This window comes from Aulostomus chinensis, chromosome 22, assembly GCF_037954235.1.
Source record: "Aulostomus chinensis isolate RoL2024-O1b breed Wild chromosome 22, RoL_Achi_v1.0, whole genome shotgun sequence".
Lineage (NCBI taxonomy): Eukaryota > Metazoa > Chordata > Actinopteri > Syngnathiformes > Aulostomidae > Aulostomus > Aulostomus chinensis.
Genome location: NC_141341.1, coordinates 388,974 through 413,500, shown reverse-complemented (window position 1 = coordinate 413,500; position 24,527 = coordinate 388,974). Strand labels below are relative to the sequence as shown.

Below are 24,527 nucleotides of genomic sequence, written 5' to 3'. Positions count from 1 at the left end.
CTCTGGTACTCCAGCTTCCTCCACAGTCCAAAGACATCAAGAGGGACCAGGTTAATCCAGACTCTAAATTGACCGTAGGCGTGGCTGGGAGAGCCAGTGGTTGTCTGTCTCTATGTGTTGGCCCTGCCATGGACTGGTGACCTGTCCAGGGGGAAGGCTGCTGGGATAGGCTCCACCCCCACCGCCCTCAACAGGAGAAGAGGGGAACATGGAGGGATGAATAGAGGGATGGATGGAGGGAGGGGTGGAGGGATGTGTGGATGGAGGTTTGGATGGAGGGATGATGGATGGACGGGTGGAGACTTGTCATGTGCTGCAACAGCAGCTAGTCAGGTTCCGTCACTGGAGTCAGTGGTGGTACTGGCTCTGGAGGACGTGGACACGTGTCAGGGTTAGCAGAGCAGACAGCCGCATTGCCACAAGTCATCCTGATGCTTTGTAGGCCTCAAACTCAGTGGCGTGCATGCCAGTGAGCACCCGTGAGGTCATGCGTCATGACACCTCGCCACCACGCGAACGTTAACAGGGTAGCTTCTCCATCTAAATGTTCTACAGTCAATGGTGGGAAAATTGTCTGGGACCCAGACAATTTTCCCACCATCAATGGTGATGTATCCCTCCAGTGTGTGTGTGTGTGTGTGTGTGTGTGTGTGTGTGTGTGAGCACACATCTCATCTCAGCTGTTGGCTCACACTTCTGGGCTTCAGGTTCCTTGTTTCAAAGGGGTTGAGGCTGGCAGACATGCAGGTCCTGACTAGCTGCCCAGCGTAACCCTCTCAGTCCTCACCAGGTCCCGGCCCATCGATGTACCCTCTGACCTCAGTGACCTGTTCACTGCCAGCCGGGACACCGGCGGAGCCCCCCCCCCCCCCAGGGCCGGGGTGTCCTCGGGATCCATATCTGTATATGAAGACACTGTATATTGGGGAGGGGTCAGGGCTGTGGTGGGGTGCCCTGGCCCCGGTGACCCCGGTGACCCCTCCTCAGCCCTGCAGCTGCAGCAGTGCACAGTCAGGTTGATGTACAGTCGAGTGCACACATGCACACTCAAGTTGAGCAGTCATGTGACACACACAGTTGCCATGTGACACCCCCCCCCTATCTTTCTTTTTTTTGGAGTTATGCTTATTGTGGGATGTTGCACTCATTACTATTATGGGATGCTGCACAGGGGTGGGAGGGGGTGTTTCCATGGTAACGGTTGCCATGGGAGGGGGTGGAGATGGGGGGTTGCACATAGGAATGGGGAAGAGATTGTAGGAGAGGGAGGGGGAGTGACTATTATGGTCTGTACGTTGCAAGGTAACTATGCAGAGTGGGGGAGGGGTGAGAGAAGTGCGTGTGGGGGGGATATTATGGGATGCCTGCCCCCTGATCTCTTTGTGTGTGTGTGCGCGCGCGCGGGGTGTGTGTTGTGTGCGAGAGAGAAGAAGAGACGCGTCGTGCGCACACGCTGGCACAGAAAACACGGAAATCTGTTAAATGTGAGGAGAGTTCGACGGTGAAGGACCCGAGGACTGATTGACTGACAGCCCGAGCTGCTGGTTCTGGAGCCGGGTGACATCAAGTTGTGAGTATGTCAGTTTGGGCTTTCTTGGTTCAGAACCGACTTGGGTCGGAGACGGCACCGGCTGCCGGCTCGGTCCGCGGTCAGGGTTCGGTTGGAATGCGGGAATGGCTCGTTTGTTCTGTTGGTCACCAGCGTGAACCGGCCCCCGTCAGGCTCGGCTAGCTCGCGTGCTAATGGGACGGAAACCACCGATAGTGGCGAGATGGCATGTCGGCGGAACAGGGATGGAGCCGCTGGGCTTCCCGAGGTGTCCCAGTAGGATCCGGATAAAGTTGAATCGTTGAGTGCGAGGGGGAACATGTGCTGCCCGTGTGTGTTGCTCGGTGTTTGCCGGCTTTTGGTCCGAATGTGCTAAATGTTAACTTCCGTTCTCTTTATTGTTCTTGTGTCCCCGTGGAACCCGGCCAGCTGCCCTCCGAGCTCCCTCCGCGGCTTGGACAGACTCAGACTGGGGCACAACTCCGGATCACTCGGCCAACTCAACTTTTATTTAGTTAGCTAAACTGTTAGCTAACTAAAGCGAAAGTTTTCTGGTGCCCGCGATGTCTGGAAGCGAAGACGACAGAGAGGACTACGGAGCCCCGGAGGACCGCCTGGTGCACGGTAAGCCGCGGCTCGTTTGTTAGCTGGCTGGCTAATGTGGTGCTGCTAGCGCGAGCGTTTGTTGCTGATATTCATATCAATCATGTTTGTTAGCAGAGCGCTCACGAGCCGGCGGTTGCTAACTACCGGGATGCTAATGCTAGCGGCTAACGGTAGCGAACACCGTGGATTCTCTGACGCGGGGTCATTAAACATCACCTAAAAAGTCTTTCACCTAAAACTGGCGCTGTTTGGCTGACAGATCATCAACACGGAGTCACGCCGGCTTACCGGCATGTTCCCGGGCCTACCGCTAGCCAGCTACCGGTATTTCTTTACGTGTCGATGACAAGATGGAGGCAGCCAGTTAGCTGGGAAGCTGTCGGATGACGTTCAGGAGCGCTTCCCTCCTCATGGCCGGCGCCTCCGGCCCGAGTGAGGGAAAACTACTATTAATGATGGATTTGAGGAGCAGGGAGCAGGTACCTCCACCCGCCGGGCACCGCGTCTTTGGCTCCCGCTGGAAGCCGCTCATTGTTCAGGGTTGGTGATACTTGGACGAGCACGCGCGGCGCGCACGCACCCCTGAGAACAAGCAGTCCTGCAAGTTCGCTCGAAGTGCAAAAATCTTCAGAAACGCTAAACTACATGGTTTGCTCGGTTCGGTGGTACACCAGTATCGGAGGGAGTGGATGCTCCTCCACATCCCCGGGACAAAGGCACTTGGTTATTGGAACGCTCTGGTTTTCCTGGTTGTTGGGTGCAGGTCGGGTCTCGGTTCAAGACCTGAGTCGGACTAACTAGGGAACCCGGGTTCTCACCTGTGAACAGAAGAAGAGCCTCCAGTGGGACACATCTGTGCTTCCAAAATTAACAAATCGATCAACAAAACCTGGAGGTCAGGCAGATCCTGATCGTGATGATTCAGAGTCAAAGGAGCAAACGTTTAACAAACAGATGCATAAAGATGGTGAACGATTCATGATTAAAAAATAGTGACTAAAACTGCACAAGTGAACGATAATAAAATCTCAAATTAATCAATCTAAATTATTGACAGCAGAATGTTGGTAAAACAAAGGGGAACAAAACTGTTGTCATGAAAATAATTTAAGCAGTAAACCATGGAAATTACAAACCACTCCAATAAAGCAGACCCAAAAGGTGTGTTTTCAGTGTAAAACATGTCAACATTTTGATCTCCTGAAGCACAACAGCTGGGAGCGCTGTGATCCGATGGAATTGTTGCAGGTGCCTTCAACTCAGAGCTGTGGCTATGAAATATTTAAGGTTTGGGTTTATTCAGTGTAATGTAATGTGAACATTATATATTCTTGCTCTGAAACTTTAGGTTGGAGAGTTTCTGCTGCCTGCTGATGGGGGTTACAGGCCAAGTAGCTTTAGTGGGACTCTGGTTCCAGCTCCCAACATTCTCCTCGAGCTCCTGCTGTTCATGCGAGGGCTCTCATTTGCTCATTAACAGCATCTAAATCTGAGTTTCTTTTGTCTGCCTCCCCCATCCTCACACACTCGGCTTGTTCTCCTTTATCTGGCCTGAAAAGCTCATCACATTAAAACGTCCCTCTGACTCTGAGTGGCAGCCTGCCAGTTACTTTTGACCATATTCAATTACACGATGAGGCTCGCTCTCCTGTGTGGCTTCGTTGTTGAGGGTCTGGTCCGGCTCTCCAGACGTAGCGCCCACAGGGCTGCGTGCTGTTGCACAAGTTTCCCTTATAAATTACAGTGTTCACCAGCAGAGCAAAGCTCAATGGGTGCTGGTCATACTGTTGGTTCTGTTTGTTGGGGGGTCACCAGAGAACATGTCTATCTGTAACACCAGCTAATGCTTGTCCAGCCAGCGGGGGAGGAATGAGGGCTACATTGGGTTCTAACAGGAGTGGCTCATGTTTTTGCCCTGGTCGTGGCTGCTTGATAAGTTTTTCCCTGCACTGTTTTGACGTCCTGGACATCAAAATGCATCAAAGATCGTATGTGATAGTTCTCTTAGTCTATTGGTCAGGTGGATGGAGGGTGGAGCTAGCCCGTAAACACAGGACGGGGGTTCCTGTCCTGGATGAGTGCTCATTTCTTCTACATTACTGCTGGAGTTTCCACAATCAAAGCAGAAAATCTGTCTTGAGGATGAATGTACATGATCTGATGTCTGGTCACCTGGTAGTTGGGTCTGACTGAGTTCACCTCACCTTCTCAAACACCATATCGGGCCTGGTGTCTTGGTCTGGTTGTTGAGGTGCACACTTGAGTGTAACATCTGGGTTGGATTCCCTGAAGTGAACCAGGAAGTTGAGGCACCACAGTGAAAACTACTGGTGACTAGAAGAGGCTTTTACATACATGACCATCATCTTCAGGGAAATATTCTTCTGACTGAGCCATGAAAATGAAATTTGAATGTCAGCAAGTTCAGTACTTAGCCCACAGTGCCAGCGTCTCCACGGTTCTCCAGCTCGTCTTCAACAGCTGCATTCCTGTCTGATGGCGTTCCCAATGTATCTCCAGCTGGGTGGTTTGCTGGTTACTAGCTTGTTGTTGTTGAAGGTAAAGTTGGCAACCCCCTCAATTTTCAGACCATCCAATCCCGTGTAATGTAGATTGCGTGAGGAGTGTTAAGTGGCACATCAAGCATGGTGGACAGAGAAGTGGAGCTCGTTGCAAAGAAAGAAGCCACGATACATAAAAAGCCACAACAGAAGCTGGTTGGTTTACTGGGGACTGTAATTACCGATGGACAGGTGGAGCGCTGCTTTCATAAAACTTTTTTCACTATGTAACTGTAGTTTTTCCATCTATTTTATTTAGTCGGCCATTTAGATTCAACTTTGACTTGCAGTTGATGACGGTAACAGTCACATAGCAGCATCAACAAACCTCAGTGACCCCTAGAGCCTTACCATTACCAGGAACTGATCAAGGGCAGAGACCAGATCCAGAGAAACTGAGGTCCTTGAGGTTGGAGGGCAACTGTGACGGAGAGCGAAGACCTTCCAGGTGGATCAGTGGCAGTGCTGAGGCACCAAACACAAGACCAGAAATGTGTAAAAGTCAAGTTGACAGGTATTTGGTTTACGAGCTGTCTTGGTGAAGGAAGTGACACGAAGCTGACCCCAGGTCAGGCAGCACGTGGTCCGCCTCTGCCAGGAAGTGGAGGTATCTGCTCGCTTCGTGATGCTCTGTGCAATAATATTATCACTGACAAGCATCTTGACTGTAAAAATGTCTTCCTGATGTGGTGTACAGACGATGAGGAGGAGGAGATCTCTGAGAATGAGACCCCGAAGGTGAAGAAGAAGAAGAAGGCCAAGAAGAGCAGGGAGAGCAAGGGCAGCAAGAGGCGGTCGCGCAGAGAGGTGAGGAGGTCACTGCTTTTCCCTGGAGGTGGAAAATATGTCAGGAGTATCACATCAGTCAATAAATCCTGTTCTCAGTCCCCGGCTTTCATTTGGTGGTCAGAATGGTTGGTTGCTTATGCAGCACCAGTTTTTGATCATGAGAATGAATTTCTCTGGTTCTGAGGTATCAACTTGGTTTTGTAACTGTCCGTAATGATCCAGATGTCCTTCTTCTCACAAACATGTTTGATTGTTTTCCGGGACATTTTGGTGCTGACACCTCTGCTTGCTCCAGGAGCCACCCATGAGCTCCCCGGAGCTCATGGATGTGGGCGTGGCTGAGGAAGCAGAGGATGGTGGCCCCACCCAGCGCTCTGACAGTGAGGGCAGTGATTACACTCCAGGCCGCAAAAAGAAGAAGAAAGCCAGCAGCAGCAAAGAAAAGAAGAGGAGCAGCACCAGCACTGATCGGAGCTCTTCCAAGAAGAAGGAGCCGGAGCCAGAACCAGAGGAAGATGACGACGATGATGATGATGACATCTCTGTGAGTATTAAGTCTGAGTGACACTTCTCGCCACATCTGCGGTCAGTAGTTATAACATTTGGATTGTTCTTTAGTGAGTAAGTCAGATGTTTGTTTGGCCACGCTGGGGGACTGTAGGATCGACTCCACAGCTTCAGAATCCAAACACACCTTCAACAATTTGGTCCCCCAAATAGCAAACTGATGTGTGAGCTTTAGTTCATGCAACAGTAACAGTATTTTGTTGCCAACATGGCCAAGTTTGCGTAGCCTCGTGATGAGAAGCCCAGTGCGCTGTGGTGGTTGTAGGTTTCTCAGAATGACGTCCATGAACACGTGGGTACATTTTACATCAGAGCTGTAAATTTTGCTTCTGCTCAGCAGTCAAAGACTTAACATCTTCGATTTTTACATTCTGGACGTGTTCACGCCCAACTGTCAGGGTTTCGCTCCACAGCTGTGCAGCAGCACAGGAATGGTCTGCTGTTGTAGCACACGCACCTTCTGTAGAGAGGAATCAGGGGAAACCACTTCTTGGTCATTTCAAAGTTGAAATCGTTAAATGCTGGTGAGTGCAGATTTGATTTGTAGATCATTTGTCATTGATTACATGTGTCAAATTCTACGGATCTGCACAGAAATGACTGCTGTGTTCCAGACCACATGAACACTGTCTGCTTGGTGGTTCTGTGGCTGTGGTGCAAAGTGTCTGTGACTTTTAATAAATGGGCTAAAACAGGCAGAAGAGAGTATCAAGACAAAGGAAATACAAAACTCAGAAACCACGATGAGCTCTGCCTGCTGTCAGGCTCCAGGTTGCTCAACTGTCCTGGTTTACAGGTGGAAATGTTGGAGCTCTGCTGTGACGCCGAATTTCTCCGTGCTTCCAATCTGCAGCAGAACTCCAGCTGTGGCGTTGTTGGCTGTCTGCAGTCGGACCTGCGTTGATAAATAAGTTGGATATGAATGATGGAGAAACAAAGAGGGACATTTGCTGGATTCAGAGCTTGGCAGCCAATGGGGGCCTTGTAGTTAATGACATGTATGCAAGGTTGGTGTGTGAGTATGTGTGCATCTAGGGTGGATATGTAAGCGCATATGTGGTTACTATGGCAACCTGTCTAGCGCGCCACTGCACTGTGCTCTTGACCCTTTTCCTTTTTGGTTAGATAAACACATTTTGAATCATTTGCAGCCTGTTGTGTGGGATGGAGCGGGAAACGCTCGGTGGAAGTCTGGAGGCGGAAGGTGTGAAGTGGCTCTTAGTCATAAACAGGAAACGATGTTTCCATCAAAGGCTAGAGCCTGAAATTAAGCTCTTTCCTATTAATAGATTTAACTGGCTAAAATATCCACGAGCCAATACGATTTCAAGATGGTTTTGAACAGGAGGCCCAAATTTTTCCTTTTGAGGGCCAAAACTGACCTGTAATGGAGGTCAGAGGCAGACTCTCATCATGTTGTTAAAATTCCAGATGGCCAAAAGAGCCCAAGTTCCCTCGAAGAAATATTATTAAAGCTTTTACGCAAAATGATTCAGACACGATAACATGCATCTTCATAAGATGACGCTGTTGGTTAAATCTCTTTAATAAACAGAGTTGTGAAAAACCAACAGACCTGGGAGAAATCCATCCATCCATCGTCGTCTTCCGCTTATTCCTTACTAGTAAGGGTCGCGGGGGGTGGAGCCTATCCCAGCGTCAACGGGCGAGAGGCGGGGTTCACCCTGGACAGGTCGCCAACATAGAGACAAACAACCATTCACACTCACATTCATACCTACGGTCAATTTAGAGAATCAATCAGCCTCGTCCCCAAATGCATGTCTTTGGATGGTGGGAGGAAGCTGGAGTACCAGAGAGAACCCAGCAGGAACAGGGAGAACATGGAGACTCACCCAGAAAGACCCCGTGCTGCAGCCGGGACTCGAACCCGGCACCTTCTTGCTGTGAGGCCACAGTGCTGACCACTGCTCCACCGGGCAGCCCCTGGGAGAAATCAAATAAGCCAAAATACTGAGCCACAAGCAACTGCAAAGTTTCACTGTCTCCAATAGAAATATGAGAACATTTAATTGGGGACAGTAAAAGTGTTTCACCTAACAAAGATGGCAACATAAAAGCCACTGACAGTCGCACCTTTTCACCATGAAATGCCATTTTTAGGCTGATTTGTGTTCTGTGAAAGGAGAGGATGAGTGGAACAGGTGCAGAGAAGAAATGAAGACATGCAGCTCTTTTAATAAGTTGTATATTAAATGGGGACAAGTTCCTATAGCTGCTAAAGTGTGTGTGTGTATAAATACATGAAGGGGCAGACTAGACAAGGTGACTTCATCCTACACCCTTTTTAACTTGAAGTTAATTACGCTGGACATTGTTATTTTTTTCCATGTTCGCATAACTAAGTGCATTTTTAAAAATGTAGTTTTGGCTTATGAGCCCTACTGGGGACATCTGGTCTAGACTGGACTGCTTCTGGTTCACACAGGCCTGAACTTGTCATGGTTTTGTTGAGGCATAAAAGCTTTGAACTTGCCACTGCTGTCTGGTTTCTCTTCAGTAAAGCTGGTCAGCATCGATACACCTCCTGCTTCAGGGGCTCCATCTTGTTTCCACACTGATGGTTGAAGGTGTTAATGAAGAAGAAGAAGAACCAGATTTTATTGTCTCCAAGGGATCGAGCCCAGGACGAAATTTGCAGTTACACAACTCAAATGCCTGAAACAGCTCTCACAAACAGTGGCAATTATTACAGATTGAAAGGAACAATGGTACACTTCAGAGCTGACAACAGCACATATACATTTGTTGTGTGTGTGCGCTAAACTTGAGCAGTCCGTTGACCCAACGGAGGCAAGCGAGAGTGAGGCATCGCTCTCAGTAGCGCCACCAGTGGTAATGGGTCTGATGTGGATGTGTTGGTTGTTCCCACAGGAGCCCAAGTCTTCGTCCCAGCTGCTTGATGACTGGGGCATGGAGGACATCGAGCACGTTTTCACAGAGGAAGATTACCGCTCGCTGACCAACTACAAGGCCTTCAGTCAGTTTGTCAGGTACGCACACATTTAGTTGTCTCCCTAATTTATTTATTTATATTATAGCCATTCTTCAGGGAAAATATTTCCAGGTTTCACAGTTCCCTGCTGGTCTTGCCAAAGGAACAAACGATGATTAATAGTCCAGGTGAAATGGTCAGGAAGTCTTTGGTTGGCTGTGAGCCAGACTGGGTTAAGCAGATGCTCCTAATGCTTGAAAAGATGATTTAATGAATCTCCTCTCCTCTAGACCCCTCATCGCAGCCAAAAACCCCAAGATCGCTGTGTCCAAGATGATGATGGTTTTGGGTGCAAAGTGGCGTGAGTTCAGTACAAACAACCCCTTGAGGGGAGCTGCCGCCGCCAACGCCGCCCTGGCTACCGCTAATGTACCAGCCGCTGTTGACACCATGGTTGCAGAGGCTGCCCCCCCTACTGCTGCCCCTCCAGCCCCAGCAGAGTCTCAGCAGCCCGTTGCACCGCCACTCCGCAAGGCTAAGACCAAGGAAGGCAAAGGTATGAATGGCTCCCCAGCTCATATTTAGGTACGAATATGAGGCGGATATTTTAGGGAAACCGTGCCGAATGAGAAACAAATTTGAGGCCTGTCTTTCTGTTTTATTGTGCAGGTCCCAATGCCCGCAAAAAGTCCAAACCTGCTCCTAAACCGCAAGAGAAGAAGAATAATGCCAAGACCAAGAAAGTGGCTCCTCTCAAAATCAAACTAGGAGGCTTCAACAGCAAAAGGAAACGCTCCTCTGTATGCTCCGCCTACTCTTCCATCCCTCTTCCTGTCCTCATAGATGCAGTACAATCATCTCTAACCTTCTCTCGTGCGTGTGTGTGTGCGCGTGCAGAGCGAGGAGGACGAGCCTGACGTGGACAGTGACTTTGATGATGCCAGCATGAACAGCATCTCCGTGTCAGAGGGATCCAACAGCCGCAGCAGCCGCAGCAAAAAGAAACTGTCGAAGAGCAAACCCAAGAAGAAGAAAGGTGCTCACACTTGCGTCGCTTGGCTGGCTGGAAGCCAGAGCAGTACTGCAATACCTGGAATTCAGTACTCAGTTAGTTTTAATTTCCTAAGTGCTGGTGGATTACTTTGAAGTACAGGGATCAGTACCAAACTTGTACTCATGTGGGACTTGGATAATTAGTGTACTACGATAACCCAGACATTTTATTCACTTTGTACTCCCTTGCTTCCTCTCTGCCTCTGTGACTTTTCCTGTTTTCTGTTGAATCGTCTGCTTCGCCTGTTTGACTGCAGTCAGCTGCAGGTTGAAGTTTACAGCTGTGCAGCAGCTTGTGATTACACACTTCTGTTAGTGGGAAACATCTTTCTGTGTCCACATCAGAAGCGGAAGATGGCGACGGCTATGAGACGGACCACCAGGACTACTGCGAGGTTTGTCAGCAGGGCGGTGAGATCATTCTGTGTGACACCTGTCCCAGGGCCTACCACATGGTCTGCCTGGACCCTGACATGGAGAAAGCACCTGAGGGCACCTGGAGCTGTCCACACTGTGTAAGCACACACATTCAGCGTTTCTTATGTTGTTGACATCATTTAGGAAAAAGACGAAATGGTCTAATCCACCATTTTCCCAGGAGAAGGAGGGCATCCAGTGGGAAGCCAGAGAGGAGGCCTCTGATGTCGAGGAGGACAATGGGGACGTGGGAGAGATGGAGGAGGACGACCACCACATGGAGTTCTGTCGGGTGTGTAAGGACGGAGGGGAGCTGCTGTGCTGTGACTCGTGTCCCTCGTCCTACCACATCCACTGTCTCAACCCGCCACTCCCAGAGATCCCCAACGGAGAGTGGATCTGTCCCCGCTGCCTGGTGAGTCTGGGAGGAATCATCTCGCTTATGTTACACAGTACTTGGACGTGACCTCTGACCTCACCCATTTTTACTGGCCTATGTTGTCTTTACATAAGTATTAACGCCTTTGCGGCTATCTCTGAGTCGTACGCAGCTGAAGAGAACCTCGCTGGAGGCTAACCAGTCCAATAGACACCGTCCCTAATGACTAGATCACACACCAGAGGTCAAGTAGGTGAGGTCACCTCCCCTCGCTGCTCTCTGGCCTCCGTAAATCCTTCCACATCACAGCAAATTTAATTGTTGTGACATCCGCACTGACACACTCATTGGCGCGCTGACAGTGGCACCACTGTCATTTCTGACTTCCTGTGCATTCCAGCGGCTCAGGTGAGGAAACAGGTTGTTGTGTTGCTGTATAAATCGATGCAAGGCTTTGCAATTTGCCCTTTAGACTTGGATCTGAATCTCCAAACTCCTGAGTTTGAGTGACGCCTTCGTTCTACGATGTTTTCATCCTGCTGGTCATCGCCACTACTGTTTCTCTGGCCTCATGGCTTCTTAGGTCAGACTACCAGCCTGCTAGCATAGCCACTGTGAATCTAAACACATCAGAGAGCTCGCGCTACTTCTCAAGTCGCAACTCACAGCTGCCTTTCAAAATAAGTGTATATCATAACATTAAACACCACCAAAGATGGAAAATGTTTCCTGCTTCTGTGGGGTGTGTCTATTGTGAGAATTATCACCATGGGTTCATCACCCAGGCCTAGCGTGGGCCTTAAATAACGGCAGTTGTTGATTGGAAGATGCTCATCAATTTCTGCTGCTCCCATCAGTGTCCTCCCATGAAGGGGAAGGTCCAGAAGATCCTGACATGGCAGTGGGGTGAACCTCCTGCACCCACACCCGTGCCCCGATCGCCTGACCTCCCGGCTGATGCCCCCGACCCCGCCCCTCTAGCAGGGCGGCCAGAGAGAGAGTTCTTCGCCAAATGGTCCAACATGTCGTATTGGCACTGCTCCTGGGTGACGGAGCTCCAGGTGTGTGGAAGAAAGAAAGGGGAGATATTTGAATTGAGTTTCGTGTCCTCTAATGTCATTTGTCCCCCTTCAGCTGGAGCTCCACTGTCAGGTGATGTTCAGAAACTACCAGAGGAAGAACGACATGGACGAGCCGCCTCCTATTGACTTTGGCGATGGAGAGGAGGACAAGAGCGTCAAGCGGAAGAACAAGGACCCCATGTACGCCCAGTTGGAGGAGAAATACCTCCGCTTTGGAATCAAGATGGAGTGGCTGATGATCCACCGCATCCTCAACCACAGGTCAGCATAGAGGTCGAATCCCTTCCCTCCACGCTGCCACCAACAACCCCAACTACTGCCAGTATTTCTAATATGGCAGATCTTTGTGTCATGCTTTGTTCATCTGGAATGAATGATTCTCTTCATTACAGTGTGGACAGAAAGAACAACGTTCACTACCTGATCAAGTGGAGGGAGCTGCCGTATGACCAGGCCACCTGGGAGGCCGAGGACATGGACGTACCTGAGTTTGACACCTACAAACTGCAGTACTGGCACCACAGGTAAAATGGACCAGAAATCTCTGCTGATACACTACACACACCTTCACCCTACATATAACTGTGTGTGTGTGTGTGTGTGTGTGTGTGTGTGTGTGTGTGTGTGTGTGTGTGTGTGTGTGTGTGTGTGTGTGTGTGTGTTCAGAGAGCTGATGATGGGAGAGGAGGGCAAACCAGGGAAGAAGATCAAGGTGAAAGGACGAGTGAAGCGGCTGGACAGACCTCCCGAGAACCCTGTTGTGGATGTAAGGATTCATCTTTCAAGTTGGAACAATTCTAAATTCTCCATTTCCTCAACGGCTTTTTCACTTATTTTGTCCATTAATTTCTTGCTCTTTGAGTCACATCTTAATAAATGGGTCTAAATTTTTCAATGAAGGTTCTTCATTTCGATTTTTGGTTTTACTGGCTGTTCACCAGTCCCTGTTTGTTTTCTCTTTCCAGCCAACTATCAAGTTTGAGCGTCAGCCGGAGTACCTGGACAGCACGGGGGGGACGCTGCACCCCTACCAGCTGGAGGGTCTGAACTGGCTGCGTTTCTCCTGGGCTCAGGGCACCGACACCATCCTGGCCGATGAGATGGGTTTAGGGAAGACGGTCCAGACCGCCGTCTTCCTCTACTCACTCTATAAAGAGGTGGGTTGTGTACATTCCCCCGGGCTCTCCGATGAGCTGCTACACACCTCAACAAATAGTAAAGAAGTGTGTTTGAAGTGAAACAGCCACTCTAAGTTTGGAGGCCAGAATCCACTTCCTGCCATTGCAGCAGGACAACAGGAAGTGTCTGCTGAGCGAGTGTTTGCATGAACAGGTCATGTGAGTCAGGCCTGTCATGATACCGGACAGTATAATTTGATAACCCGCCATGAAAAGTGTCCATATTCAATACCATTTTGGACACCACAGAGTGGACGGACACAACACTGAAGCACCATTGGAGATTTTTGATTTGAACAGAACTAAAGCCTCCCGTCAAAGTCCAGCTTATCTGGCCAGCAGCAGAGCTAATAAATGACAATTGGAGAAATCCCCTTTTTCAGAAGTGTAGAATGTGTCGAAACAAGTAACCTGCCCTTTCCTCTGCAGGGCCACTCCAAGGGTCCGTTTCTGGTCAGCGCGCCGCTCTCCACCATCATTAACTGGGAGCGAGAGTTTGAGATGTGGGCGCCTGACATGTACGTGGTAACATATGTGGGAGACAAAGACAGCAGAGCTGTGATAAGAGAGAACGAGTTCTCCTTCGAGGATAACGCCATCCGTGGAGGGAAGAAGGCGTCCAGGATGAAGGTGAGAGCAGACCACCTCACTTACAAAGTCTTTGGGTTGTCCAGTCAGTCTTGACTGTCTTGTGTTACTCTCACAAACAGAAAGACTCGTCAATTAAGTTCCATGTCCTGCTGACGTCGTACGAGCTGATCACCATCGACATGGCCATCCTGGGCTCCATCGACTGGGCCTGTTTGGTAGTGGACGAGGCCCACAGGCTGAAGAACAACCAGTCCAAGGTAGACAATCCAAACTAATGACCAACCAATTTTATAGCAGAAAAGGAATCATCGGTTACCCAGAAGTGCATTTTAGTGCAGGACTGAAAATAGACCTTTTCCATCTCCCAGCTTTGTATCGATACCATCATGTGAAGGTGCTCAAATGCAAATTTCAAAAGTAAAAAAAATAGTCATATGTGACCATTTAAAGACTAAAATAAAGTAGTAAAATTGAAGTCATAACTTTCCACTGATAGAAAACTGCTGACCAAGAACAAAAGGATCCATTCTGCCACGAGCATCACTTGCTGCCTGTAGACCAGCGACTCTCAAACTGGAACCTTTAAATGAAATGCACAGGAATCACACGATTTTTTTATTAAGTGAAAGACACAAGTCAAAGACATTTATAATCAAAGAATACTTTCAAAATAATAATTCAAATGAAAATACGGAAACCGAATTGTAATTCTCATTTACTTCACATCCCAGAGGTGATTTGAAGATCATGAGCTCATGCATTAGAAGAAGGTTGTTCGTGGTCAACAACACGTCTGAGCCAGAGAAGCTCCTCTGCACCTGCTGCCATCAAGAGAGGAGCATGATGGAGTGAACTGGACTTGAGACTTAAATCTGACCTCATTGGAACCAGACTTTGCAGGGACCACCTTCACATCAGGACTGTGTTAGTTGACAACACTCACTAGCGTGCTGGCCAGTGGTGGACTTGTAATACTACATCATGCACAACTGAGCTGTGTGATCTGCATGTGCTGGCAGCTCTGAACCCTAAGTCGACTGGTCTGACGTGCCTACCCAAACCCTATGGGACTCGAGTTCGGGGCCAGGTGGTGGGGCTCCCCTGAGTGATACTCGGGATACTCAGGCGCCACCACGTGCCGTTGCTACCTGTGAACACTGGTGACCGTAGTCATTGGTCATCAATAATGGGAATAAACAGAATCCAGCTGACTGTACTGGCTGAAGAGAGTTGCTGCTCTACTGTCGTTCAGCTTCGGTCACCATGGTGCTGACCCTAACGCTGTTGTTTCTGAGGTGGTCATTTGTGAGTTTGAGAACCAACGACAGACTGTGCTGAGGTCTCACAGAGGCGCGGGAGCGCCTTCTGCTGGACCCACTAGGTTACACCATTTTAAAACTAACATAAGTGTTTTGCATTTTATGTGCTGTAGAAATGTTGTTGTTTTTTTTAATACATTGTTGATGGGCCGATGTGTCAGCAGGTGTGTGGATGGATGGATGGATGGATAGATATATGTGTGTATATATACCTGTATCCGTCTACACGTACGTCTACCTGTATCCGTCTACACGTACGTCTACCTGTATATTGGTCGAGCCCTAAATGTAAGCAGGTGATTCATTGTCTTTCATCTTGTCTCACGTCTGAAGACACATCAGTGAGAGTGCATAGTTCTTGTCCGTTCTTGTGCCGTTAGCTTCCAAGGTTAACAGGTTGTGCCAACTAACCTCTGGTTTTATTCATGCTAATCTTGGTGTCTTGTGCTGCAGTTCTTCCGAGTGTTGAACAACTACCCTCTGCAACACAAACTGCTGCTCACTGGAACACCTCTGCAGAACAACCTTGAGGAGCTTTTCCACCTGCTAAACTTCCTCACACCTGAGAGGTTCAGGTAGGTTTGAAATGGTTCCTCCCCTGACAGGCGTTTGACCAAAGACCACCGTTAGTGTGAGTGAGACAACACTGTCTGTACCGCTAAGGTAGGTGGTCTAGGTGAACGTGCTGCCTGTGCAGGGTTAACTTGCCTAGTTCACTCAGAGATCTCTAGTAACATGGACAGGAAGTCAGCTGCCTAAACCTGCTAATACAGGAAACTGTGGTGCGCTTACTGCGCTCTACTGTGTTAGAGCAGTGGAGAAGAATTGACTGATGCGATAATAATGTGGATGGAGTCGCTAAAATGTTGGTAGCAGGATGGAGAAATGTGGCCATAACAGCATGCGTGTGTGTGCATGTGTGTGTCTGCAGCAACCTGGAGGGTTTCCTGGAGGAATTTGCAGACATCGCTAAAGAGGACCAGATTAAGAAGCTACACGACATGCTGGGTCCTCACATGCTCAGGAGACTGAAGGCGGATGTCTTCAAACACATGCCTTCCAAGACTGAGCTGATCGTCAGAGTGGAGCTCAGCCCCATGCAGAAGTCAGTTGGGGGGGTGGGGCTGTGGAGAGGTCACCTTAAGAAAGAGGCAGGAAAGAGATAAATGTCTTGCTGTTGGCGTGACGGTGTGTTGGTCTTCCGTTTGTAGAAAGTACTACAAATTCATCCTGACGAAGAACTTTGAGGCCCTGAACACGAAAGGAGGAGGGAACCAGGTTTCTCTGCTTAATGTTGTCATGGACCTCAAGAAATGCTGCAACCACCCCTACCTCTTCCCAGCTGCTGCGATGGTACAACCCCAGAACCACCATGTGATGAGAATGTGTCTTAGAAAAGAATAGATGAAAGTGGCTGATCTTTGTTTTAATGAAAGAACATCTCGTATCATTGAATCTCCTAAATTGGTGTAAAAGCTCTCTGATGTACAAATCTCACAACAGCTCCATTTGCATCCATCTTCTTCCTGTGCTGTTCCTTTCCCTGTCCTCGCGTTCAGGAAGCTCCCAAGATGCCCAATGGGATGTACGACGGGAACTCTCTGACCAAGGCTGCTGGGAAGCTGCTGCTACTGCAGAAGATGATGAGGAAGCTAAAGGAGGGAGGACACCGAGTGCTCATCTTCTCTCAGGTAAGACGCACAACTGCACTGAATCCATCTTTTCAAGCATCCTTGATCCTTTTCAATTGAACAAAAGGTTCTGTTTTCCTGAAGATGACCAAGATGTTGGACCTGCTGGAGGACTTCCTGGAGAACGAAGGATACAAGTATGAGAGGATTGATGGAGGAATCACTGGAGGGATGAGACAGGAGGCTATTGATCGCTTCAATGGTGAGACGGTCGACGCAGTGGCTGAGCGAAGTCTAACATGATCTCCAGATATCTGAACTCTCCCGTCGTTCGTCACGCAGCTCCGGGTGCTCAGCAGTTCGCCTTCCTGCTGTCCACGAGGGCTGGAGGTCTGGGTATCAACCTGGCCACTGCTGACACGGTTATCATCTATGACTCGGACTGGAATCCTCACAATGACATCCAGGTACGAGTCAGTGGAGGGCCATCGGTCCCCACAGAGGAAAATCTGGTTTGAGACAGTGTTTTTGGCTGCCATTTTAAATTTAGTCTTGGCTTTATGGACTAAAATGCTTATTAGTTTTTGTCAAATTTTAGTCAATTCTTGATGTGATAGTTTTAGTCGACGAAAACTCAAACAGGTTTTAGGGTAGTGTGAGTTTTAAAAAAAGAAGTATCATCTTTTAACAAATTAATTTAGGTCAATAGGCAGTGGAGGTTGCTGTTGGGCAGAAACCTCTTATCTCCATATTTCCACTGTTCCTTCGTGAGCCGATGCCCAACTTCATCGTACGAGTGTCACCCATCAGTTGTGAAAACAGCAGATCTACAAGTTCATGTTCCTACATTGTGAGCTTGTGGATCGGCCATTTTCACCTGGAGTTACAAAAAGAAAGGAATGGTTTTTGTGACACACAAGGTTTCCACCCAACGGGAAACCCTTTCTGATCGGAGGATCACGCATCACCCACAGGTGAGGCGCTAACAGTGGCGTCAGCGGTCACTGCTCCAGGAAAGCCTGAACTACAACACTCGGTGGCCACATCTCCCTTTGCAGTGCGTCGGTGTTCGGTGCTGCTGGATTGCATGTAAAACACATCCATAAATCTCGCCCTTTGTTGACGTTGCCACCGCGGTCCGCTTTCTGTGGCGAGTGACCGCAAGTGTGTTGAGCAGAATGTTTGCTGCGTGCCGGGTGGTGGGCGTGACCAAAGAAGGATGCGGCAGCATTGCAGACACTCTTTAGGGTTTAATTGACAGATTCCACGCACAACAAGCAGAAATCTGACAGATTTGAACGTTTGACAGACGCCCGCTAACGTTTATGTCGTCTCGTCACAAAAACACGTCCAAAAGATGTGCTTATCTTGTCACCGTCTCGTTATCATCATGAAGAAGAGGGCCGTCAATGAAATATTTTCATCTTGTCATAGTTGACAAGAACAACACTGGTTCTAGAGTTTATTTTACAGCAAAAAGCAACATCTCAGTTGGAATTGCATGAGTGAACATCAGCAGTGCTGAGTGAGACTGGAGCAGCTGGGTAATAAACAGACCCTCTCTCCCTCCCAGGCCTTCAGCAGAGCTCATCGAATCGGCCAGAACAAGAAGGTGATGATCTACCGCTTCGTCACCAAGGCCTCGGTGGAGGAGAGGATCACTCAGGTGAACTGGCAGGCGCCGCACACCGAACTCTGCTCACTTCCACCAGGCGTCTGACCTCAACAACCTTTTCCTTGTTGGAGTAGGTCGCCAAGAAGAAGATGATGCTGACCCACTTGGTGGTCCGGCCTGGTCTAGGATCCAAGACAGGCTCCATGTCTAAACAAGAACTGGATGACATTCTCAAGTTTGGAACGGAGGCCCTCTTCAAAGACGAGGGCGAAGGTCAGCTGGATTCAGATCGGCACCCTGGGGGGACGGCGGGTCAGGTCATGTGCTGACAACTCTTCTACTGGATGTTTGTGCTCAGGTGAGAACAAGGAGGAGGACAGCAGCATCATTCATTACGACGACAAGGCCATCGACCGTCTGCTGGACAGGAACCAGGATGCCACCGACGACACGGAGCTGCAGAGCATGAACGAGTACCTGAGCTCCTTCAAGGTGGCTCAGTATGTGGTGAAAGACGAGGAGGAGGAGGTGAGGGGGCACTGCTGAAGATCTTCTCTATCTGTCTATGATCGTATGTCTGAGGTAGTCTGACCTCCAGCATGGGCTCAGAGGTATTTGGTCAAAATATTGATATTTGTTTGTCCATATTGAGCGACTGCTGCTGACAAATAGCAGTGTGTACAAGTACACATACATCAATCATTATGTATTACAATGACCTGAAAAGACAAAAATGAACTGTAATTGACATCAATTGCTCCGGTCCCGTCTGCTTCGCCCGTCCCGTCTCCTGGGGTCCAGGAGGAGGAGGTTCAGCGGGAGATCATCAAGCAGGAGGAGAGTGTGGATCCAGACTACTGGGAAAAACTTCTTCGTCACCACTACGAGCAGCAGCAGGAGGATCTGGCTCGCAACCTCGGCAAAGGCAAACGTATCCGCAAGCAGGTCAACTACAACGATGGCTCGCAGGAGGACAGAGGTACTTCTACACGTGGGTTGGAGTATTACTGCAGTTATTCAAGACATGCAGCCTCCCTGCAGCTGAGAGGTTGATGGTGGCACGAGTAGAGAGGAGGCAGCAGCTTCAGAGGCCACACTGGTTTGGAGGGGTTTTATTGACCCACTGATGATGATGATGATGATGATGATGATGCATCACGTTTCTAAGCGACTGCCTTCTTCAACCACAGCAGCTTCACATCTTCAATAATCTAGATTTGTGCTGGTCTGCACATTCATTATGGTCCTTTTCTCTTCATCTGCAGCTGATTGGCAGGACGACCAGTCGGACGGCCAGTCCGATTACTCAGTGGCATCCGAGGAAGGAGACGAGGACTTTGACGAGCGAACAGAAGGTAAGAGCATCACGCACAGAGTCTTAATAAGTGCCAGGGTTGGTGTGTGACCTCACAGTGACATCACTTTTATGAATTTACTGGTAATTGTTGCCTGTAATCATCGCTCCCTTTGGCAGAAATGTGTCTTTTTGATTTTCAGTAAAAATGTCATCAAATCCAGAGTAAAAGAAGCTTTATGGATGAAATTTATCTGCTTTTCCCGTGTGCAGCGAACTCTCGCAGGCCCAACAGGAAGGGCCTGAGGAATGACAAGGACAAGCCGCTGCCCCCCCTGCTGGCCAGGGTGGGTGGCAACATCGAGGTGAGCCCCATTGACCCTTTGTCTCCCCGCATGAACACGGCAAAAAGCAGCAAGAACTCTAAAACATCATTTGTGCCATTCAACTGTTAATATATGTCCAAACATCAGCAGGAGCTCAGAGTTTCGCCGTCTGCTAACTATTAAAGAGCTGAAAGAACAGGAGGTGCTTTTGGCGTTCACATCCAGGAGAATGGGGGGCTAACACTAGATACCCTGCGTCTATTTCCAGGTGTTGGGCTTCAACTCTCGGCAGAGGAAGGCCTTCCTGAACGCAGTGATGCGGTACGGGATGCCCCCCCAAGATGCCTTCACCACCCAGTGGCTGGTCCGAGACCTGCGAGGGAAATCTGAGAAAGAGTTCAAGTAAGAGGCCAGAATCCTCAGATGAGCAGCCGGCCGTAGTGGGAACGGATGGAGTAGCCTCTCCTCTCTCTTTTCAGAGCCTACGTGTCCCTGTTCATGCGTCACCTGTGTGAGCCTGGAGCCGACGGGGCTGAGACTTTCGCAGACGGCGTCCCCCGGGAAGGGTTGTCGCGGCAACACGTCCTCACCCGCATTGGTGTCATGTCGCTCATTCGTAAAAAGGTAACAAAATAATTAAGCCGTTGGGGGGACTTTTCCTCCATTGTCTGAAGATGGAGAGGAAACGATCAATGACTAAATAGAAAATGGCGCAGGCAGCAAGAAGGTGAACGTGACTCGCTTCCTCCCTGCAGGTTCAGGAGTTCGAGCACGTGAACGGCCAGTGGTCGATGCCATGGATGGCCGAGCTGGAGGAGAACAAGCGGGCGCCAGCTCAGCCTGATTCTCCGGGGAAAACACCGTCCACGGGCACCCCCGCTGACACCCAGCCCAACACCCCCGCCCCAGGTAATGGTCACTTCCTGTCACTGAGGATGAAGTCGCGGTTCAGAAGGAAACTGCTCCAACACACACACATCTGTTTTTATAGTCGAAGAGTCTTCGAGGAATGACGAGGGTGAGAAGGAGGTGAAGAAAGACAGCGAGGCAGAGAAAAACGGAAAGAACGAGGTAGGAGATGTGACCATGAGGCAGAGCCTTGGTGCTGATGAGTTTGCTGATTGATTGATTGATTGATTGATTGAGGGATTGATTGATTGTACTCCAGGTTATCGGCGTCCCAGACAGTGATGAAAAGAGTCTGCCGGAGGAGCAGGAGGTGAAGAAGAATGGAGAGGAGCCGATGGAGGTGGACAAACCCAGCAATGGTGAAGCAGAGAGTGGGAAGGAGAAGGATGAGGAGAAAGATGGACAGAGCGAGAGGAAGAGTCCAGAGAGAGCAGAGGACACAACGTCTCCGCCAGAGACCAAGACCGAGATGTCTGAGTCCAAACCTGAAGATCCTGAGGTCAAAGGTAAAACATCTTGCCCCTGCAGCTGTCAGTCATTCAGAACCTTACAGGAGGCTCGCAGGGGGCAGAGCCACATTCCTCCTATGGGCCTGACTTCCTGTCTGTGAGACAGAAATGTTTCCGGGGGTGAGAACCCTCGTTAGTGAATTGAGGCGATGGAAGAATGAAAAAAATTCTCATTTGAGAAGCTGAAAATGTCCTGAACATTCCTGGAAACATTCATGTTCCGTCAGAACGTCAGACGAGGGTAGGAACAGATGTAATATTCTTCTCTGCTCTCATTGGTTCTCCAGCAGAAGACAAGAAAGAAGACAAGCCTGAGAAGATGGACACGCCCCCCCCCGCTGATGACAGGAAAGGTAACTGCTGTGATCCGGCGACTCTGGTCCTCCGTCTCAAAGGCTGACGATGCCTTGTGTCTCTGGTTGCAGATCTGAAGGAGGAAAAAGACACTGCCAAGCCTGAAGACGCCAAACTACAGAATGGGGATGGCTGCAAAGAAGGCGGAGCCTCAGCTGGCACCGCCGCAGGTGTGGGAGGAGTCAGTGAGGAGAAGAAGAAGGCAAAGACACGGTTCATGTTCAACATTGCAGATGGAGGATTCACAGGTACACGCGCCGCGCACGCACACTCTCACAACCTGAAGCACTTTATTGATAACTGACCTTTGCCCTCTGACCTGTCCTCCTCAGAGCTTCACTCCTTGTGGCAAAACGAGGAGCGTGCTGCCACAGTAACCAAGAAAACCAATGAGATCTGGCACCGTCGCCATGACTACTGGCTGCTCGCTGGCATCATACAGTATCCTTTTCTCACTCCAGCCAGGACTGATATTGTTTCTGTCTCATTTACACCGTGTGCCGTGACCTTTGACCCCTGGCAGTTATAAAGTGAAGCGGTTGTTTCCGTAATGGTGACTTCCTGCAGACATGGTTACGCCCGCTGGCAGGACATCCAGAACGATGTCAAGTTCGCCATCCTCAACGAGCCCTTCAAAGGGGAGATGAACCGCGGCAACTTCCTTGAGATCAAGAACAAGTTCCTGGCCAGAAGGTTCAAGGTGGGAGAGCACAAACCCATGCTAAGGCTAACGTTAGCCTCCCACGGCTGTTATGATGATGACCGTTGTGCCCCCCTCCCCGCAGCTGCTGGAGCAGGCGCTGGTGATCGAGGAGCAGCTGCGCCGTGCCGCCTACCTCAACATGTCGGAGGACCCCTCCCACCCCTCCATGGCCCTCAACACCCGCTTCAGCGAGGTGGAGTGTCTGGCCGAGTCCCACCAGCACCTCAGCAAAGAGTCCATGTCAGGGAATAAGCCCGCCAACGCTGTCCTGCACAAAGGTACCGGCGGCTCTGGGCTGCGCCACTTCAGAAGCAGCTGACAGCAATGATTCTGATCCTGATGACCACTAAATGGTGGAAGACGCTCATGATGCAGCCGTTGTGCAGATGCGTGACGCGTCGCTGCTCCTGGCTCTTGGAACCGGCCTCAGTGTGATAGACGTGGATCAGTCCTGCAGCTCCTACGAATTCATATTCAGGAAGCTGAAGTTATCTATTTTGAAATTCATATTTTTTTCCTTTTATGGACACTATTTACTCCGTCTGCCGTGACTTTTGACCCCTCGTAGTTATGAAGTGAAGCGGTTGTTTCCGTAACCACACATGCACCTGCACACATGTTCATGTACTGAACTAGCATGATATTAGCGGTTAGCATCCCAGTAAAAACCTTGTTTTTTCTTGTGTTTTGTTTTGTTTTTTGGACCAGCTAATTTATTATTGAGATATTATTAGAAACTTTACAGGGTTAAAACATTTCCTTCATTATTAAAATATAATTTTACTAAATTGTGCTAAAAATAATCTAATAATTATATATATAAATATATAATAATAATCTAACATGAGCTTCAAATTAGCCCTTTCACAGCCCACTAGAGGGTGCTCTGTGGTTACCATGGTAACTGTTACCTTAAAACATGAAATGAAGTTGTACTGGTAGAACCTGACCAGTCCTAGCAGCTGTGTGTGTGTGTGTGTGTGTGTGTGTGTGTGTGTGTGTGTGTGTGTTCCATCCTGACTGACACCTCTGGCTTCTGTGGTCTCAGTGTTGAAGCAGCTGGAGGAGCTGCTGAGCGACATGAAGGCTGATGTCACGCGCCTCCCAGCGACCATTGCCCGGATACCTCCGGTCGCCGTGCGGCTCCAGATGTCAGAGAGGAACATCCTGAGCCGGCTGGCAAGCCGAGGACCCGAGACACAGATGCAGCAGGTAGGAAGTCCTGCAGCTCCTCTGAGGCGGTGGGCGGTTTTCCCTGCATGTAGCAAGGGCTGAAGTGGCGTCCAACTGTAGCGTCGTCGTTGTTGTTGTCGTCATCGATGTGGGTCACTCATCAATTGTTTCTGCTTCCTGTTTGTGCCGGTCAGATGTCGCAGCAGTAGACTGAAGTCGGCTTGTTACCTCGACGACCTCCCCTGCCTCACCTCGACATTCCTGATTGGTGCACAGCAGAATGACACCCAAGCTTGAAGCCACGCCCACTTTCAAATCACCTAAACAGACTTTACTGAGCTCTCTGGAAGACCCCCCCCTTCATCTTTGAGGCTGTGGACAGAAAAGCTTTTATTTTTTTCCTCCCTTTTTTCAATTTCTGTATTAATATTATTGATATAATGTTATTATGATGGTTTTTTTGGGACCTAAATAAAAACTGTAATAAAGACTTGCTTGTTGTGTCACCTGCTTCTCCCACCTGAGAGTAACCCCGCCCCTCTGCTGACAGGGTCACAGCAGGGTGCCGACTGTCAGATGCTGTGTGACATCACAAGGACAAGTCTGTCACCAGGAATCTCTGAGGCTCAGACGTCTTCGTAAATATCAGCGTCATGAATTTGACCACCTTCGTCCCGCCGCCGGCATCATTCTGACTGCACGCTGATTGGTTAACAGCAGGTGGGTGGAGTCAACTTCTCTCACAGATGGTGAGAATGAAACATTACATTCTGTTGTTGGTCCAGAGGAAGTGAGTGAGCAGCACCATCATTGGCCGTTACCATAGTTACCAGCTTCTCAACCATACGGTTCGACGTGTTCAAGAGGAACCGTTAAGATCTTGGCTGCAGCTTCATCCCTTCAACGTTCTGAAGCTGCAGCTGCTGAACCTTGACTCCTCACTCGATACCAAGGCAAAGACACGGA

At 49.4% G+C, this 24,527-nt stretch overlaps 1 protein-coding gene across 2 annotated transcripts; it reads left to right on the top strand.

The window, feature by feature from the left end:
* Positions 1 to 1,382: 1,382 nt before the first annotated feature.
* chd4a (chromodomain helicase DNA binding protein 4a) lies at positions 1,383 to 24,051 on the top strand. 2 transcript variants are annotated; one of them, XM_086192438.1, is made up of 41 exons: positions 1,383 to 1,570; positions 1,979 to 2,173; positions 5,414 to 5,523; positions 5,801 to 6,049; positions 8,968 to 9,086; positions 9,319 to 9,584; positions 9,698 to 9,828; positions 9,926 to 10,064; positions 10,427 to 10,596; positions 10,680 to 10,913; positions 11,735 to 11,938; positions 12,012 to 12,220; positions 12,352 to 12,483; positions 12,626 to 12,725; positions 12,925 to 13,116; positions 13,567 to 13,767; positions 13,848 to 13,985; positions 15,501 to 15,622; positions 15,979 to 16,152; positions 16,259 to 16,400; positions 16,607 to 16,738; positions 16,823 to 16,940; positions 17,021 to 17,145; positions 18,252 to 18,344; positions 18,428 to 18,566; positions 18,652 to 18,821; positions 19,098 to 19,272; positions 19,559 to 19,648; positions 19,861 to 19,952; positions 20,182 to 20,315; positions 20,393 to 20,537; positions 20,669 to 20,822; positions 20,905 to 20,984; positions 21,082 to 21,328; positions 21,619 to 21,684; positions 21,757 to 21,933; positions 22,018 to 22,126; positions 22,253 to 22,385; positions 22,471 to 22,666; positions 23,437 to 23,600; positions 23,756 to 24,051. In XM_086192438.1, exons 2-41 carry the CDS (start codon positions 2,113 to 2,115, stop codon positions 23,768 to 23,770), a joined length of 5,847 nt encoding a protein of 1,948 aa, XP_086048564.1. In that variant the 5' UTR covers positions 1,383 to 1,570; positions 1,979 to 2,112; the 3' UTR covers positions 23,771 to 24,051. The 2 variants fall into 2 exon arrangements, with proteins under 2 accessions (XP_086048564.1, XP_086048563.1); XM_086192437.1 differs by having other exon boundaries at positions 19,095 to 19,272.
* Positions 24,052 to 24,527: the final 476 nt, after the last annotated feature.

What these genes read in the sequence shown, in the direction of transcription:
- chd4a (XM_086192437.1), top strand. Translation starts at nt 2,113, where the DNA reads ATGTCTGGAAGCGAAGACGACAGAGAGGACTACGGAGCCCCGGAGGAC. An exon ending in TGGCTCGCAGGAGGACAGAG is followed by an intron (nt 19,273 to 19,558) that starts GTACTTCTACAC and finishes CTTCATCTGCAG; the next exon opens with CTGATTGGCAGGACGACCAG. An exon ending in CAACGCTGTCCTGCACAAAG is followed by an intron (nt 22,667 to 23,436) that starts GTACCGGCGGCT and finishes CTGTGGTCTCAG; the next exon opens with TGTTGAAGCAGCTGGAGGAG.